We start from the raw sequence: 18297 nt of genomic DNA, 5'->3' as shown, positions 1-18297 counted from the left end.
ATTTCAAAGGAATACGCTTACATCAAAGTAAACTAGACCAGTAAGATATCAGATGGCTTCTTAGAATGCTGAAATTAAGTAATAGAAGAGAAATCATTTGGAAGGATCTTTGGCAGTCATCAACTCTTCGCTGCACTTCAGACAGCTTTTTAAAATGTAGGCAGAGTAGTCAATCGAAAATTATTCCATAACTTGTGTCTTTCATTTCTGGAAATCACTTTGGATTAAGCAATCAAAGTGAGAGTGGCTGGAAGAAATGAAGCTGGACAGAAATGGGCATAGCCCTGAACTCACTCAAATTCTCCTTCATTTAATTAATCAGTATGGATGTATGAATGTAGACATTTTTGTTTCTGTGTGTGGTTTTGTTTTGCCTTTTGTGACAATGAAGAGAGATTGAGGCTATTTCCAGCCATGTTATTGCTGGTTATTTTGGTGGCTTCCTCGGTTGGGTAGGAGAGAGGTTTTCAAACTCTGCTCCAGGGAACACTGGGGTACCTTGAGATCTTTTCAGGGATTCCTCAATAAGATCAATAATGGTGAGCAGCTTGTCCTCTACTTCCTCTATTTCCTCCTACCAAAAGCTTGACCCACCTGAAACCCTCCAAATGTTTTGGACTGCAATTCCCAGCAGCCCCAGAGTTCCCCTGAACACAGTTTGAAATTCCCTTATCTGTATGTTGAGGAAGTAACCATGACACAATGACCAGAACATCCAGGATTGCGAATTGCTTGTGGGGTACTGAACTAAATGGCCCCTGGTGTGCCTTCCAGCTCTATAATTCTATGGTTCTAGGAGTCTGGAAGGTGCCAGGCTAGTTAAGGCTGCCCTGCAGTGTACAGTCATATGGGGGGGGGGATTAGGGTGTTCTAGGTTGCCCTCTCAGGGTTAAGAGAGATGTAACATAAAAGCACATTGCCCTGGGTTCTTCACCACCTCCATGATACGATGCCAATTTCACGATGTATATTGCAGAAACAATCACATGCTGGTTCGGTCCATAAGTCACCAACACTGTAGCAACTTGTTCTCAGTTGAACATGACTATATGCACAATTCTTCATAATGTTTCTGACCCACGTATGGTCACTTTCAGCTGGGAGCCAGAAATGTCACTACAGCTTTGTTTGTTTTTTAGTATGCAACTCATTGTGCAAAATTACTGTGGGAATTGGTTGGAAGGGGATTGTGGCTGGCTCTAGACAACCAGTGCTGCCCATGGCCAACTTCTGCTGCTCATTTCTTTAGAGCTTGACAGTAGTGCGAGATACGCACTTCAAAGCTGAGGGCAATAGTTCAGTGGCAGAGCACACAAAAAGTTTCCAACTTCAATCTACCAGTCTCTTAGGTAAGAAGCTTTCATTACCTGAAACCCTAGTTAGCTGCTGTCAGTCACCAGAGATCATGCAGAATTAGACCATTTAAAAATCAAATGGTCAAATGACTTTAAAGTAAATGTTCATGCTATTTATGGACACAAAGAATTTTTTTTAAGTGTTTAAATGTCATTTGTTTATAAGGTCACAATGAGGAATGCAATTCTTTCTATTTTCCCAACAACTGCCCTTTTAATCCGCCCTGGGTAGCTGCTTTACATTGGAGGTTGTGCCCTAAACAGAACTCCCAGGGGACAGTCCATAGTGCGTTGAAGATGACCACTGCAGAACATCAGTGGACAAACCAGAATTACATGCTGTAGCAGAGATTCATTTTGGATTTTTATTTCACAATCAATACAGGCACAGGAAATTAATAGTGATTCAACCTACGGTACCTTCTCCCCCATCCACCCCCCGCAACTGCCGCGGCCCCCACCAGCCAATTTTGGTATCCATGCTGGCGCAAACACAAACTCTTTCAGGTGATATTTGTTAGCTGTATTCCTACAGTTTGCTGTGTGGGAGATGACTTTGTTTGATGCAAGCAGCTGCGGGACAAGCACATAATGAATGCAATAAATGTTGTAATGAATCAAAATATTTCCAGGGTTCTTCCTTCCTAAAGAGCTGGCAAAAGGCACTGCAGTAAAATGGCACACAACTGTTAGCTAATTGGACATCTAAGAAAGAGGTGATTATTCATGGGATGGGGGAATGAACAAATCCTATCAAGATCAGTGATTCAGTGTTAGAAAAAGAGAAACTAATGTATGTCAATCTTTTTTTTTTTTAAGCAATGGAATCCTATACATACCTGCTCAGAAACCCTATGCACAGTGGGGCTTACTCTCAAGTAGGTAGGGTTAGGATTGAAGCCTATGAGTAGAATAGCCTACAGAAGGGATGTGAAACCTGTGACCCTCCAGATGTTTGTGGATTCTATCCAGCTTAGCCAATGGTTAGGGATAATGGGAGCTGTAGTACAACATCTGGAAGGCCACAGGTTCCCCAACAATGGCCTACAGAATTAGTTGGTTAATGGAACAATCTTATACTGGGCCTTGAAAGGTCTGAAGTGGCAATGAGATTGCTGTACACAAAAACCTGCCAGCTTGTGCCAGCTTTGCCAGCCAGGATGGAAAGTGTGGGAATCTGGTCTCATTCTCTCTCTCTCTCTCTCTCTCTCTCTCTCTCTCTCTCTCTCTCTTTCTTTCTTTCTTTCTTTCTTTCCTTTGCCAACTCCAAGCTGGCATACCAGAGCCTTCCCCTCCTCCCCAAAACAGCCATCTCTTTGGATCCAAGGGACTTTGGCTCAAAAGTTACAGTGTCCTGCTGCCACCTTTCCTCCGAAACACCCTGTTTGGGGCATTTCTGTATTGAAGAGCAGGTGGGAGCTTACCACCTGCCTGGGCATAGCTCCAGTCCTCAGGTGAAACAGAGCTACCCCCACCAGTAATGCTTCTCCCTGCCAGCAGAGACCAATGGGAAGGAATCTTACTCATACTGTACTCCCAGCCATTGACTTGTCATGGATGGTGGTAGTAGGATTGTGCTTATATATAAACAAGTATATATAAACAGATGGTGGCAAATGCCAAATTTGTTGTGTTGCTGCAAAGCAGGATAAGGATCAGCTGCAGAAAATCTCTGATTCTATGGCAAAATGATCTCTGGATTTGGAAAAACAAGTGTCCAGCACCCTGCATGGAAAATCCTGGCCAAGAGCTGTCAGAACGAATAAGAAATTTTACCTAAATGAAAATGGTGCTTGAAACCCAGAATAGAGTCACTGGCTGCAAGCTAGACTTTCCCCAGTGTGAGCTGTGCCTGTCACCTGCTTCTGGTTGACAGGAATCCCAGCACTGGGCACTCTCTGTCAGTGACTGCATTTAACTTGTGTAGAGACATCTAGCGAGTGTTTCTGAAAACAATTCTTAACAGGTTTAAATAAGGAAGAAGTCAGGCTGCTGCTGCTTTCAAACCCCAGGCTTGAGGCAAAAAAACCTGCCGAGTCCCCCTGCTGACCAGAAATCATTCTGATTGCCACTGTCCAAACGTAATCTTTGCGGTAAGGGTTTCATTGCAGTATTTTACTCAACAGGGTTTTAATTGCTTCATACTTTACAAATGCAGGGGCAATTGGGTGTTTGGGCTAGGTACCTGAGGCGATCTGTAACTCTTCTTTTCTAAAGTAATATGGAGCTGAGAATCATTTCTAAAGGGGAGCACTATAGCCATTATTTTTTACATGACAGCCATTTTTTTGAAAAAAATGCAGAATTTATAAAGGAGTACAAGGGAAACAATACTTTCATTAGGCATTCACATAAGGAGAAGAGGCAGTGTGCTGTGCTGCAGTAGAAAGAGTGCTGGATTTTGACCTGGAGGATCTGAATTCAAAGCAAAGAGAGTGATTTTTGAGTATATATTGCCAGCCCCAACTACCCCTTTTCATTTTTTTCAGTCTTCAGTAAGCCACATTTGCACATCACTTTTCATGTGCATTTCTTCCTCCCTCTACACATATCTTTGCAAAGAAATTTCCCTGATATAATGCATTTTTGTATGTGATGTTCACTAATATGTGTGTTTTAATCTGCACTTCCTTCTAATCTACGTATTTTATTTATTGGGGTCAGAGAACCACATCACTAACTTCAGATAAGGGTACATTTCAAAGATTGGTGTCTTTTGGTTTACGCATTGTTTTGGGAAGGGTGGATTGTACAGATTCACAGCAAAACCAATCCCCATGCAGGGTTAGCCAATCTTGCCCTTCAGATGGTGGGAAGTACAGCTCCCATGATCATTGATCATTAGCTTATGCTGATGGGAGTTGCAGTCTACAACTGGAGGGCAGCACATTGGCTACCCTTTGACTGAAAAAGAATTCCATTAAAACCTTTTTATCCAGGCCCATTACCCACTGGAATTTAATCTATTAACAGCAACAACCTTTATCTTTGGGGGGAAACTGGAGGAACGCAAAGACTCTTGCCTGTAAAGACTGGATAAAGAAGGTTTGGTAGTTAGCTCAGGTCTTAAAGAAATAAGTAAACAAGGAGGATTATGGGATGGCAGACAGAGTAACAAGGGTAGTATATTTTTTAATCATTTATGGTAAAATAAATTGTTGCATTCATATATTTTATTACATCACAGTTAATGATTTAATACTTCCTGCAGCCAATCACAAGCCGCAATTTGATTTTCAAACAATTTGGTTTTCAAACAGAGGCAGATACTCACACCAGAAGGTTGCAGGGACCGTTGGCAAAAATTGCTTCCTTCCCCACTCTATCGATGGAAACCTCAAACATTAAAGTCAAACGGATCTCTGGAATGGATTCTGTATGACTGTATTATTCCCAGGAACAAATGTAAAAGGTTGTCCAATAGTTGTTGGGTTTCCCCATATCTCGGACCCTCTTCCCAGTTCCCAGTCTGTCATTGTGTGAGTTTTTCCTCTCAGCCAAACCGACAACTTACCCACCCTCACAAAAGCTGGACTAAAAACTTATTGTGTCCCTAAACACCTGAACATTCCCTGTCTCTCCTCCACGTCAGCCAGGATCTGGCAGTTTATTAGACTATAGGTAGGAAAGGTTCATAAGCTACTGCAAATACATGTTGCAAATCATAATCATAATTCTACCATACCCTTCTGACTAGGTTGCCCTAGAGACTCTGAGTGGCTGTACTAATAGCAATGTACTTAAATTTTGGAAAAAAGAAGTACCTGGCTCCCAACCAGGATTTGGAAAGAGAGAAGACCTGAAGGAAGCCCAGAGTTAGCACAAAAACATTAGCACAATCTCCAAAGGAAAAGACATTACATGTGATCCGTTTTGAGGCCTACAACCCATCTGCCCAAGGAATGAGAAAAAGCAGGATGTAGGAACATCAGCAAGACTTAAAGTAGGCTGGTCAACAGAAACCACATACTGAGTGAGTAGTGGGTTAAGGAGGAAGAGACCTAAAAACACATTTGAAAGAGGACAACCATTAATGTGTTAGTATCTTTAAGGAATTGTAGTGACATGCTGATTAGCATTGTTCTCTAAAGACTGCTCCAGATACTTTTTTTGTTTGAGAATGTACCTTTTCAGCATCTCTGTACTGTAGATTAAATTAAATTGGAATAATTGACACCTTCTTATGTAGTTGAAGCCATCACTTAACACAGGCACCTTCTCAAAATTGTATCACAAGATACTTGGTTACACTTTCACATGCTTTATCTACCCTAATTATGTGAATAAGGCTGTGATAAATGTGCACAAATCGGCTTTACATGATCTTGAGCGTTGCCCTAAAGTGCAGTTTTAAAAGGGAGGATTTATTCCACACTTCCAAAGCCTTTAGCATGAATGTTCTCACAGCATGACATTAATAAGTCAGTCGTTCACATACACAGCCTTGGGAACTTTTCAGATATGTTGCTGTGTGTGAAATACCAAGTTGTGACTGTATCAAGGTGTGTACACACTTCGTTTGTGCTGTCTGGTAAGAGCTGCACATCATTATTTGCTTTGGAGGTAGACTGCCATTGGTTATTCATGCCTTGGCCCATGATTAGAATACTGCAATGTGCTTCAGACAGGGCTATGTCTTGATGACTGGAGAGATGAAAAAATGTCCCTCACAAGTATCAGGCTTGCAGCAAAAGAGAAGTGTTCATAGATTAATCACTACCCTCTTGAAACATATGCACCCAGTCCTATGCATGCATGCCTGCTCAAAAGTGAGATCCATTTAATAAGGGATCCATTTTCCTTTTTATTTCTGGTGAAAAAAGATGCTGAGTGCATTTTTTTGTCTTAGTGCCAGCAATATATACTTGAGTAACATGCTCAAGCATGCTTTTCCTTGCACCACCACCAGATAAGATGGTTTTCTAAATCAAGGAAGAAACAAAGCTAGAGTGCTTTGCTTTGCTTTCTTTTAAACATAAGACAAAAATCTTAAGATGTGGCTCTTAGGAACCGGCTGTTGAGAAGTTAGAATATGGTGCAAGGGTGCTGATAGTGGCCCCTGCCATTTTATGCACTCCAAAGTTAGAGCAGAGTCAGTACTGTGAATATGGGGGAGAATTACATTGTCTTTTATATTTGGCTGGGTTAAAAGAAGTTGTGCTACTGGTATGGATACCAGTTAAGAGAGGGTTTCCTGTCACCTCGAAGGCAATGTATTCTGGTGGCAATCATTCATACGTTCATGTGCCAGCTGACAAAACTTTAAACAAAACTTTAAATAACTTGAGAATGAAAACATAGTGACAACGACTAATCATATGTATTGTATGTGTATGCATTTTGGAATGAAATGTGACTTATCTGGCCACCTTTTTATGGGTGAGAGAGAGAGCATCTTGGATGATAAATTATTAACACTGATTCTGAAAGCTTTCAATGGAATAAGTACAGTGGTGCCTCGCAAGACGAAAATAATTCGTTCCGCGAGTCTTTTCGTCTTGCGATGTTTTTCGTCTTGCGAAGCACGGTCCGTCGCAACTGCGCCTCTTCATAGAATCATAGAGTTGGCAGAGACCACAAGGGCCATCGAGTCCAACCCCCTGCCAAGCAGGAAACACCATCAGAGCACTCCTGACATATGGATGTCAAGCCTCTGCTTAAAGACCTCCAAAGAAGGAGACTCCACCACACTCCTTGGCAGCAAATTCCACTGTCGAACAGCTCTTACTGTCAGGAAGTTCTTCCTAATATTTAGGTGGCTTTTTAAAAAAGCACAAGACGTTTTCATCTTGCGAAGCAAGCCCATAGGGAAATTCGTCTAGCGAAGCAACGCAAAACCGAAAAACCCTTTCGTCTAGCGAGTTTTTCGTCTTGCGAGGCATTCGTCTTGCGGGGCACCACTGTACTTCTGTATGTCCATGTACACCACTAACAACCTTCCATAAAAGCACTGATGAAGTCCTTAGCTCAGTTGGTTAGAGTGTGGTGCTAATAACACCAAGGTTGCAGGTTCAATTCCCACATGGGACAGCTTGCATTGCAAGGGGATGGATTAGATGATCCTCATTGTCCCTTCCAGTTTTACAATTCTCTGTTTCTGTGGGCTGTATAACACTCCTATGGCACTTCCGTAGCTATCTTTCCCCCAGGAGGTAAAAAAGCATCCACTCTATTCCCCCCCTCCCTCATATTAGCTGGCCTTATTCATAAACATCTTCTGAAATATGTGTTTGTTCTGCAGTTCATTTAGCCTAGCGCTCACCATGTGGGTGGGTGTTGTTTGACAGGGATGCTTGTGAGACAGTGGTGCTCAGGGCAAGAAGGCAAGTCTCATAATTATTTTATTTTTATCTGAGAGGAAGAACATTATGTCTGAAATAGACTGATCACAAATCCAGAGGAAGTGACCAGGGACTCAGTTGGCGGATTTCTGTCTTCTGGCAGTCATGATATAACATAAAATATTCACTAAAAATACAATTTTCAAGAGAATGCAGATTACTTTTCCTCCCCCTCCCCGCTTTTTTATATTCCCAAACTGCATTGTTAATTTGCACGTCAGTGTGCAATATAGATTTCAGGTTGCTATGGTGATGGTTTTGCCCACACTAACTTGACATTAGCAATGCTGAAAAGAGCTCCGATGAAGACAGCAGCTGATATAAAGGCTGTAATGATGCAGCTTTTGACCTTTGACTGTTTTATCAGCAGCTATTGTTTTCCTTCTTAGGCTAACAAAAACAAGGATTTGATTTTAAATATTAGCACTTGTGTGATGTCGAAACAAGGACGGTCAAAAAAATTCATAAAGCCACACAGAAGGTTAAGGCAGAACTTCTCGAAGAAACCCAGTTATATCACAGGGAGTGATAAATCATTTGGCAGCTTTATTTGCGTCAGGAATCAATGAATAATTTCTCGCAAGGTCCGTGTCAACATTACACCTCTGATCGGATTACAATATAAGGTGAAGCCTGTCTCTCTGTGTTAAAATTTAAGAATAATTTTTGACCCTGGTCCAGAGACTGTCACTCACATTGGTAGGTTGCATAGATGCTGTTATGCACAAATATCTCTACCAAAAAGACAGTGCCTGTGCTTTGCTGGTGCTGATCACCTTCCAGGGATAGTGGTGTTCCTATAAGCTGATATCACCAACCATCCTGGGATCAGTTTACTAAAGGGATTGCCTTACCCATTCCTTGCCTGCTCATTCACTTCAATCTGCAGAGCATGCCACATATTTTTTCTTCTACATTTGTGAAGAGTGTGGCAGCACCTGCACTCTACATCTCCCTGCCTATTGACATTAAGCAGGCACCTTCACTATTTTGTTTTATTTCATTTATTTTCTGTTTCAGTACGCCGATCCAGACATAGGATTTGTTTAAAATATTATTGGTTTTAATTATGGTTTGATGCACATTTGCTTTTGACTGGTCTGCATATTTTAGTCATGTTTTATGCATAATTGGACTGCTTGGAGATCTTTTATTGAGCAATAGTTTATAAATTTACTAAAGGGGGGGTCTGGTGCATTGTGTGTGGTTCAGGAATATTTTGAGTGCTGAGTGGTGTTCCTACCAGCCCCACATCTCCATTAGAATATTCACTTGCAAACCTAGATCATACTAAGAAGGGAAAACTATGCATGGAGCACCATTTTTATTGCATAAGTGGCCCTTGCTTATATTGGGACCAGTTATTCTACTTCTCAAAAGATTGAAGTCTGGGAACGTTGCGGAATACTGACACTATATGGTTGTTAACGTTGCTAAATAAACCATACAGAAGTCTCAGGTCGAAACGGGTTCATGATTACCAACAGACCAACTCTCTGTGTTTGTGAGGAGAAGACAAAAGAAACAGAACTGGTTAAGATGGTCCCTAATAATCTTGATTCTGCATTTGTACAGAGAAAACATGTTCAACACTGATTGGTCATATTAGAAACCATCTTTCCTTGGGTCATTAACATGATTGTAAGTAAATAAATAGCTGTATAATCTGATTCCAGTTCAGGTTATATCATCAATCAGGCCAAACTCCACACCGCAGGGAAGTGTGTGGTTTCAGAAATGAGTCTGCCTTGCATTCCAACACTGAGAGATGCCCAACTCTTGATTTTTCCACTTTCTTTTTTAGATGACTGAACCCACCTACAATTTTACCGGCTGTATAGAAGTTACAGAAATCAATAACTTGGGACCCTTCACCTTTGCTAATGCTGTGAACAAAAACAATATTGACAGTTGCAGGTAAATCACATTCTGTATCTTTTCCAATCAAGAGCAACTGATTCTCTAAGACTGTTGTAGCTTGAGATACAGTTTCTCATTTTCAGACTGGTCTAAAATACATGTAGTTGGGGGGAAGTATGTGTGCATTTCTCTTGATATACCTTTTCTCCTCTTCTATATGTGGGAGCAAAGGGTGGTGGTGGGGTGCAGAATAGTCCAATTAAGCCTGACAGCTTACATATTCTGGGGTTAGTGAACAACAGAATGCAAGATAAAAATCAAGGTGGGGGGGAAAGAGGTATACATAATGGGTTTCTCCTCACTGTATTAGAATTTCCATCAATGTGTGTGAAAGGCAGGAAAACTGGTGTTGTATGTAAACGAGGCCACCAAACATTAAAAAATAATATTGGGAGGCAGAGAGTATTTTTGTTGCTAGCTATTTAGTAGGGTAGTCATCTGGAAGTGGAGCAGTACAGAAGATCCTTTCATGAAAGCTTCCTTCTAACACGGCTTTGTGGATGAAAATTAGCTGGACCATGTTTGCTATCCAAACCTATTTATTATCTCTCATGCAAAAGGTAAACTTGTAACACCCAGTGTGTAATTCATGATGTCATATCGCTTCACTTGTTTCCTTCAAATTATTCAGCCAAGCCCATTTTGCAACTCATTCTCTTTTGTAATTTTGATGCTGTTTTTTAAGATTTCATAACTTGTTTTTGAGAATTTCATTGTGTGTTTTGGTTTACATAATTTTTACTACAGACCTATGATAAATGTGTGTCAGGAAAGGAGATTGCTTGCATAATTAGGGCTTAATGTAGCAGGATTTGTCATTACAAAAGAAGTTTTTTGAAATGATTATTTCAAAAATAATATGGTCCAGGCCATCGCAATCCCATGAACACTCGTGGACTTTCACTCAGTTTGCACTCACTTCAATGGGGGCATGAAATACCGGATTACGTGGTATTTTGTAAGCAATTATGAAAATAAAAAAGCAAACTTTGCTCACTCCTTAAGTGTGGCTCTTCACAAGCAACAGCACAGGCCTTGGAGTTTTTATTATGAAATTGCAATCCCAATACCAGTAGATTGTACATTGGTACCAGGCTCACCCACAATCCCATTGCAGGACAGCCCAGTGATGGGGCAGGGCAGGGTGGTTGCGAAGGTGAGGAATGAACCAGGTTAGCAGTGGTAGTATATGCAGATGCATGTGTGGTTACACACACCATCATTCCAATGTTTTTCCCACCCTTGCCAGCCCACCTAACCTGCTGCGGTTGCTGTTACCTGCTCAGTCTGAAAGGGATAGAACCTGCAACGGGCTTCCAACACTCTGCCAGAAGTGGACTGCCACTCTGAAAATAAATTAGTGGGTCTACACAGACATTGAGCAAGCTTTGGTATCTGAATTTGATAAAGCTGGGCAGCATCAAAGATCTAAAGTAGCAATGTCAACGTGTCTATAATAAGATGAAACACATGAAAGGCATTCAAAGTCTGACATGCTTTCAAACTGTTCATAGTTCGTTTGAACATTGTCAAGTATGATATGTGAACTGGTTGCAATTCTCACCCAGTCCACTTGGCACATATCTTAGGCCTGAACAACTTCTGTACTACCAAAGCTAAGCGTTGCTCACCAGCCATGCATCTGTGGCCTGATGGAGGTTTTGACATTCTCCTGGTTTTCAGTTCTGGAAATGTACACATGGGCCTTTACTTATTGTAAAGTTTGGTGTCTAACAGTAAACAAAAATAAATAGAACATAATGTAGAAGTAAAGGTAAAGGTAAAGGTACGCCTGCCCGTACGGGCCAGTCATAACCGACTCTGGGGTTGCGTGCTCATCTCGCTTAAGAAGCCGGTAGCCAGCGCTGTCCGCAGACACTTCCGGGTCACGTGGCCAGCGTGACGAGGCTGCTCTGGCGAGCCAGCACCAGCGCAGTACACGGAAACGCTGTTTACCTTCCCACTATAAAGCGGTACCTATTTATCTACTTGCACTTAGGGGTGCTTTCGAACTGCTAGGTGGGCAGGAGCTGGGACCGAACGATGGGAGCTCACCCCGCCGTGGGGATTCGAACCGCCGACCATACGATCGGCAAGTCCTAGGCACTGAGGTTTTACCCACAGCGCCACCCGCGTCCCAATGTAGAAGTAACACTCGCTAAATTTCTCTCCCAGTACAATGCCATGCAATTGTCAAGTAACTTTTATGTGCTTATGACATAAGGCAAAATTTAATGTCGTTATCTTTGCAGTCATTTTATTATTCATAATATGTGTGTGTGTGTGTGTGTGTGTGTGTGTGTGTGGTATAGATACATTGTGTTCTCTGAACCTTGTCTTACAACACAGTCTTCTTCTTGTATTGCATTGCGATACATTTTCTATCGTATGGTCATTATTTTATTTTTAAGAAAGACATTTCATCAAGTACTGTCATATTGCCTCGAATGTACTAGGTGGCAACCCCCCCCCCCAAGCTCAACTCTGTTGAGACCTTGGATAGTTTAATGGAAATTCTAAAACTGTTTCAGAAGTGTCAGCAATTTATTTATTTAAAGAAAAAGAAAAATACCAAGAGGAATGTTGCTCAGCATTCAGCAGGCGAGGCCTTTTATACTCCTCAATTCTAATATCCTCTCCTTTTATGGTGCCAACTTTATCACCAGTGAAATTGGGTCTGCCTGATTCAACATTAACTGTCTTTTGTGGGTTTAAACCTATGCAAGCAAGCATCTTGTATTATGGTGTTAATTCTTGGTTGAGATGGAATGGAAGCTGGATGTGGTTGTTGGCTTTTGCAGTCGTGTATGACTTTTAGCCTGCAATAGATAGATAAACAAAAAATTAAAATGACATTTTCAGATTTAATGGAATAGAGACATGTAATTTACATTCTGGAAGCCTCTGGAAGTCTATAATAGTTAGTTTGTTCTTTCAAAAAAAGAAGAAGTGTGGTTCTGTTTTTGTAGTAGTGTTTCTGTGTGTGTTTTTTAACTACTGTATTAGCATTAAATAATTTAACTAGTGAAGATTTTCTCAACACTTTGTGTGGCATTCAACTAAGCTGTACTCAAAAGTTGACCTACTGAAATGGGCCCAACTAAATCATATTTGTGCTTGGGAGCTGATTCAAATGCCCAGGGTGGCTATAGAGTAGTTTTTCATGTGACTAGCACCACTTCAGTATGGACATGAGGGGTTGCTCATAAGAATCTTTCCACATCCTCACATAGCAAGGAGAAGACTTCCCCATGTATGGATAGATAGATAGATGGACATTTGGGGCTACTTTCAAACAACTGCTCCCTAATGGGCATTCTGGCGGGGTACAATCACTTGAATAACCGTTTCACACATCTGCTTAAACATTGCCTACAGATGACTAGGTATGTAAACTCTTTTTTTAATAGAAGATTTTAAAGAAATAGAGAATAATAAAATGAATAAACAACTACACCGTCCCCATAAGCATGCAAAGGGATGAATACATTATTGTAATACAGCATCCCATTGAATTTTACCCTGGCAGGGAAGTTGGCAAGAAGATGTCCCTCCAAAAAGACAAATTGTGATTGGGGTGAGTATCTTTCCACTCCTCCCTCAGTGGCACAGCAGATAAATGGATGCCACATTTTGATAAATTTATCTGTCGGGAGTTACCCCATAGGCTTCTTGCATTCTTGGGCAGGTTTATCATCAAAGCACCAACAGCCAAACCCTAGTGTACCTTTAAACAAAAAACAAAAGAAAACAGAGGAGTTGTCCACCCACTTCCAGTTTTGTGCCACTTCTCATCTGGCCACTACCAAGCAAGTTAGTCATCTTTTTCATCCATTTCCGTAGGACTCATGTGTAACTAACTTAGCTCCGTGTCAACTCTTATTTTGAGAGCTGTCCAGGATGATGGCACATCCATAGGACTCCCCAGGAAGACATGAAAACAAAGAATATTTCATTTACAGTTTCTAACAAACGCTTGGGTTTTTGCAGCTGACAAATTCTTATATCCTGCCAAACAATTCAGATGTTGTGGCCAAGGTAGGCCCACAGAGAGGTCAGTCCCTCCACACTGACAGCCTAGGCATCTGTCCACGATAGAGATACTCAAGTTCCTCTTTGCTGCTTTGCACACTACAAAAGAAGCATTGATTCTCTTGTGCCTCTACTCTGTTGCCGCTGCTTGTAACATGTGAATTGAGAGAACTGAAGCTTTACTTCATTTGTTCTTTCTTTCTTTACTTGTGATCAATGGCCTATATAGAACAAAAGCTTTCTATAGCGGTATTTCAGAATGCAATACCAAATCTGTGTTAGCTCGTAAAAACATTTTAGTATGTCGGGAGGGAATAGTGTGCAATGGTTGTTTTTTTATTATTAAAAAAATGAGTTCTTTTTAAAAAAACATTCCACACTATTCCTACAAAACTTTGTGCAAACTTATCCCACAATCACACCAACCTTATCTTCTGCCTGTGATTCCTCTAACAAGTTTCCCCAACACTGTGATGAGCTCCAGCTATCTAATCATTCTTTTAATATGAATGAAAGCAAGTCCACTTTCACGAAACCCCCTTTTTAAGGCACAGGTTTGTGAGTATATTTTAAACTTATGAATATTTAAGCAGTTTGGAATTTACTCAAAGATGTTCTGCCATTTCTATAACTAGATCTGTTTGGATTTCAAAATACCAAAAGGAAAGCTAAGGCGTGTGCAGAATTTAGTGAGCTTTTGAAAACAAACTTGATATGGGAGTTCATTAACCTTTTGAGAACTGTTTGCTTTCCTTCTTTAAAACAGTTCTGCTCAAGAGACAGCACATGCTATAACTAAATTTCAGGGGAAATGCCTGCAGCTATAAGGGCAGCCAGACCTTGCTGGGATAAAGGAAGACAATTTCTTCTTCTCCCAACCACAGCCTCACCCTGGAGGTGATAAGGGAGGCTTTCCTGCATCGCTCCCCTTGGGACCCAAAACTGTGAGAGGATGAGGCAAGTTGGCCTCAAAGGCGGCCTGTATCCTGACCCTGGGCCTTGTAACCCTGAGCTGCAAGCCTTGGGAGCCACACATCACCCTCAAAAGTGCCTAAGGGGGTCACCAAGCTGACCTAACTGTTTCCCTTCCTGCACCTACCTGCCCAAGTAACCATTTAAACCAGTCTATTTAACAGACTACCATCCCGCCCCACATAGTGCAGAAGACCAGTGTGCAAAAAGACCAGTGTGCCAAGCCAAATAGCTTGCCGGCCAGAAATTCCTACTTTGCCCAGAGGCAACCACCATAGCCACACTATGAAAGAGGGTGGCTAGGTCATTATTGACAAATACGATACTTCTGTTTCCTTTAAGATCAAAAGCCCCGGTTCTTGGCACATAGTTCCACATATTTGTACATAGGGTTGCTGTGCATATCTGTGGTTTTTGTGCCTCATAAAGTAAAAAATTAATGTTCCCACTTGTGGACAAGAGTTCAGCACAAAACAACATGTTCTGACGGATCTAAGAGAGTGAGGAAGAGCAGTAAGATATTGCAATATTAAGCTAAATTATACAAAATTAAACTAGCTGTACAAATTGGGAAGAGGTGAAATAGTGTGGTTTGTTCTTCTGAATGATGCTGACACTTTCAAAGGGGGGCACAAGTACAGTAACCAGTTTGGCCTTTCAGATGATGTACAATTCAGCCAGATCTGCACTTTTTAATGGAAACCTATGTGAAATTATCCACTCTTCAGACCTGGGGCTAGTCTCCCAACAATTGGGAAGCTAATTATGTTGTTGGTGTATTTGTGATTTCCTGCATCTTAAAATAAGAGGACAATGCAGTTATACTGGGATGCAAAATCACATCCACAACATGACTGCAAAATAATAATTTGTGAATTGGTTACCCTTGTGAATATTGCATATATCTCTGCATACTGTATTCTCTGGCGGAGGAAGAGGAGTGCAGGGGGAGCACACCACCCCTGGCAGCGCGATCCTGGTGGGGTGCCATCGCGGCTGCCCCCCGCCCGCGCTGGGTGCCGCGCCCTTGCTGGTGGCGTGCCACACCCCCAGGACACACACCAGCCCTGCCCCCACCTGCTCTCCGCCCCCCCGTGCCGGAGCATGAAGCTCCGCCACTGACTGTATTGGGTTTTCTTTTAACTGCTGTGTCCTTTCTTACCAGTTGATGAAGCTCCGTAATGTGTTCCTATGCTTAGAATGGTTATTATCTTCATTGTAATTTGATATCCTATTGCCAGTCTTCTCCTAGGTTTTTCTTTTTAGCACCAAACATTGGTCAGATGACCATTTATTTCCATACAACAAATTAGACACCCTCTTCAACCCTATCAACATCATTACTGAATAATTGATTCCCATCACAAGCTAATGCTAGACAGATACATTAAAATTTACATCTGTTTATTGCTTCATCTGTTTATTGAAATGCATACCAGCAAGCATCGGTGCAGTTTGTACCACATACCAAATTATTTCCCCTCATTTGCATTTTTTGAGGGGCTTCAGTGGGTGGCAATCCTCTCATAATTATCCTAGTCTTTCAGCAATGAGACCATCTGAGGGAGTAATGGAAATGTTGACATTTTCAAGGTACAGCTAGAAATACTTCTGTTAAGGGTGGTATATGCTAGGTCAATGAATAGTTCTAAAGGAGGGCCACTTAGAGGATGATTTGGAGACATGCCCCCTGCTTCTGCAAATATGAGTTCAGATTTGTACACAGCTTGATCAAGCAATTTCTAAATCTTCTAAATAAATAAATAAATCACATTGCCACAGCTACCACTCCTTCTACACAACTCACTTGCCTGGCTCTCAGCTGCCCACTAAGAGGCTAGCTGTTACACCCTGGTTATAACTGGAATGAATTTGATCCTAGTGGGGTGACCAGTTGCTGATCACAGCACAGCTCATCCAGCCTTAACTCAGGGATTTAAATTAAATAACTTCTTAAAATGTTTGTCTGCAAATTAGGTGGTGCTATGTTGCAGAGGCTACATGCCATTACATATACAGGAAAGTTTTCTGTGCAAGAAAAATAAAATATATGCAACAGCCCTTGAGCATCCTTCTTTGAACATTTTGCTAAGCTCTGTTCTATTCCTGTGATTGTCCCTTGTTCACTTTCTAATGCCTGAGATTTTTTTTCCAGTTGTATCCTCTGTGTTTGACTTGCCCTCTTTGATTTTCCTCATCTTTTTTATTACATTTGTTTTCAGTGTGCTCTTTTCTGCGTAGCTCCTTTTCTCCTGTGCAATTTCCTTTCTGCCTTTGTGCACATCCCCCTCCTCCTGCCCCTTATTATCCTTTTCTCTTTGGTGTTCCTGTTGAAATGATGCATTGCAATGATAATGTTAGAAAAGGTGGCAGGCATAATCCTACCTTGTATTTTTAAATGCTCAGAACCATTGTAAACGATTTAAGTCTACGGTGCTGTCTTTTGTGAAGGGAGTTGGTGACTTGGTTTGGATACTAAGCAAATCCTTTTGAAATATAGACACACACATACATACATATATGTAGGCACATGCAGACCTTGTTTGAGGCCTGGGGTGGGAGACTTTTCCATGAGGCATGCCATTGCAACAGCACCGCCTAATCTGATCTAATGCTACATGCTAGTATGCAGTAATACTATCAAAGCCTTAAAGTGCATGAGGACAGGCTTGGACGTTTTGCCCATGACCTTCCCTGGTAGGCTGGGAAGCATGGGGCGTTGTGGCATGACAGCACTAAGTCTAGCAGGCCCCTGGCAGGGCCCTACAGCCAGCTTAGCCCTCTGAGACCCATAGCACGTGTACCCGGCTGCCCCCCCCCTTCCCCACATGGGCATGTATATGTGAATATATGACCTTATGCGCTTACAAATACAATTTCCAGCTCATTTATGAGCAGCTTTCCTTGGTCAGCATGCCACGAGCAAAGGCCCGTCTCCCTCTCTTGCTTGTTTTTCTGGAACCATAGGATTATTATTTGTAGCAGCTACATGGTTTCGTACTTTAAGCAGTGCAGGCCAAAAAGATTGCATAATTCCTATTTTGGTCTCCTTAATTATTCTTGACTCACTGTTAGCATGTCGTTGGCTGTGCAAGAGTTCACAATTTCTGTGGGAATAAATGAACCAGACAGGCTTTGTGCTGGAGGCTTTAGAAGTGCAGTCAGTTACATAGGATTCCGCTAAAATGTCAGATTCTGAAGTCTTTAAAATATACGTTTATGCATGCAGCTTTCACCAGTTTAATGATGTCAGTTCAGGTTTTCCCCACCATAGAGTTGGTAAAGTATGAAAACCAGATGTACATTGATTCAAGGGGACGGGAAGAGAGGAGTGAATTCTTGTTTTTTAAAGAATCCTTTTAAAAAATGGGATGTCCCCGCACTATTTCTGCTCCTGAATCATTTTGCATCCAGTGATGGTTTTATCTGAGCCAAGGTCCAGCTCAACTCAGCTCCAGGATCTGGTGGATCAGCTTCAGACCGCAAGATTATTCAAGGCTGGTGACATGATCACAATCTGTAGGATGCATCAAGGGACCATTTCATTAAGGACTAAGTTAGGACCCTTTTTGAAATTACCTCCACAACACTGGAACTATCAAAGTATGAATCCCACGCCAGCTGCCCTGGTCAAAGTTGCATGGAAGTACTTTCAAAATCATTCAAAGGAACTGGAG

At 41.6% G+C, this 18297-nt stretch overlaps 1 protein-coding gene across 8 annotated transcripts in view; it reads left to right on the top strand.

The window, feature by feature from the left end:
• EYS (eyes shut homolog) overlaps nucleotides 1-18297 on the top strand; it is a 537363-nt gene that overhangs the window by 317417 nt on the left and 201649 nt on the right. For all 8 annotated transcript variants that reach the window (XM_081187035.1, XM_081187037.1, XM_081187041.1 and 5 more), the window contains one exon: nucleotides 9501-9613. In XM_081187035.1, coding sequence (XP_081043161.1) covers nucleotides 9501-9613 — 113 coding nt within the window. The remainder of the gene's footprint in view (nucleotides 1-9500; nucleotides 9614-18297) is intronic.

The sequence above is a fragment of the Podarcis bocagei genome (genome assembly GCF_964188305.1).
Source record: "Podarcis bocagei genome assembly, chromosome: 3".
Taxonomy (NCBI): Eukaryota; Metazoa; Chordata; class Lepidosauria; order Squamata; family Lacertidae; genus Podarcis; species Podarcis bocagei.
Note: the sequence above shows the minus strand (reverse complement) of the source record. Positions and strands in the feature narration are given on the sequence as shown.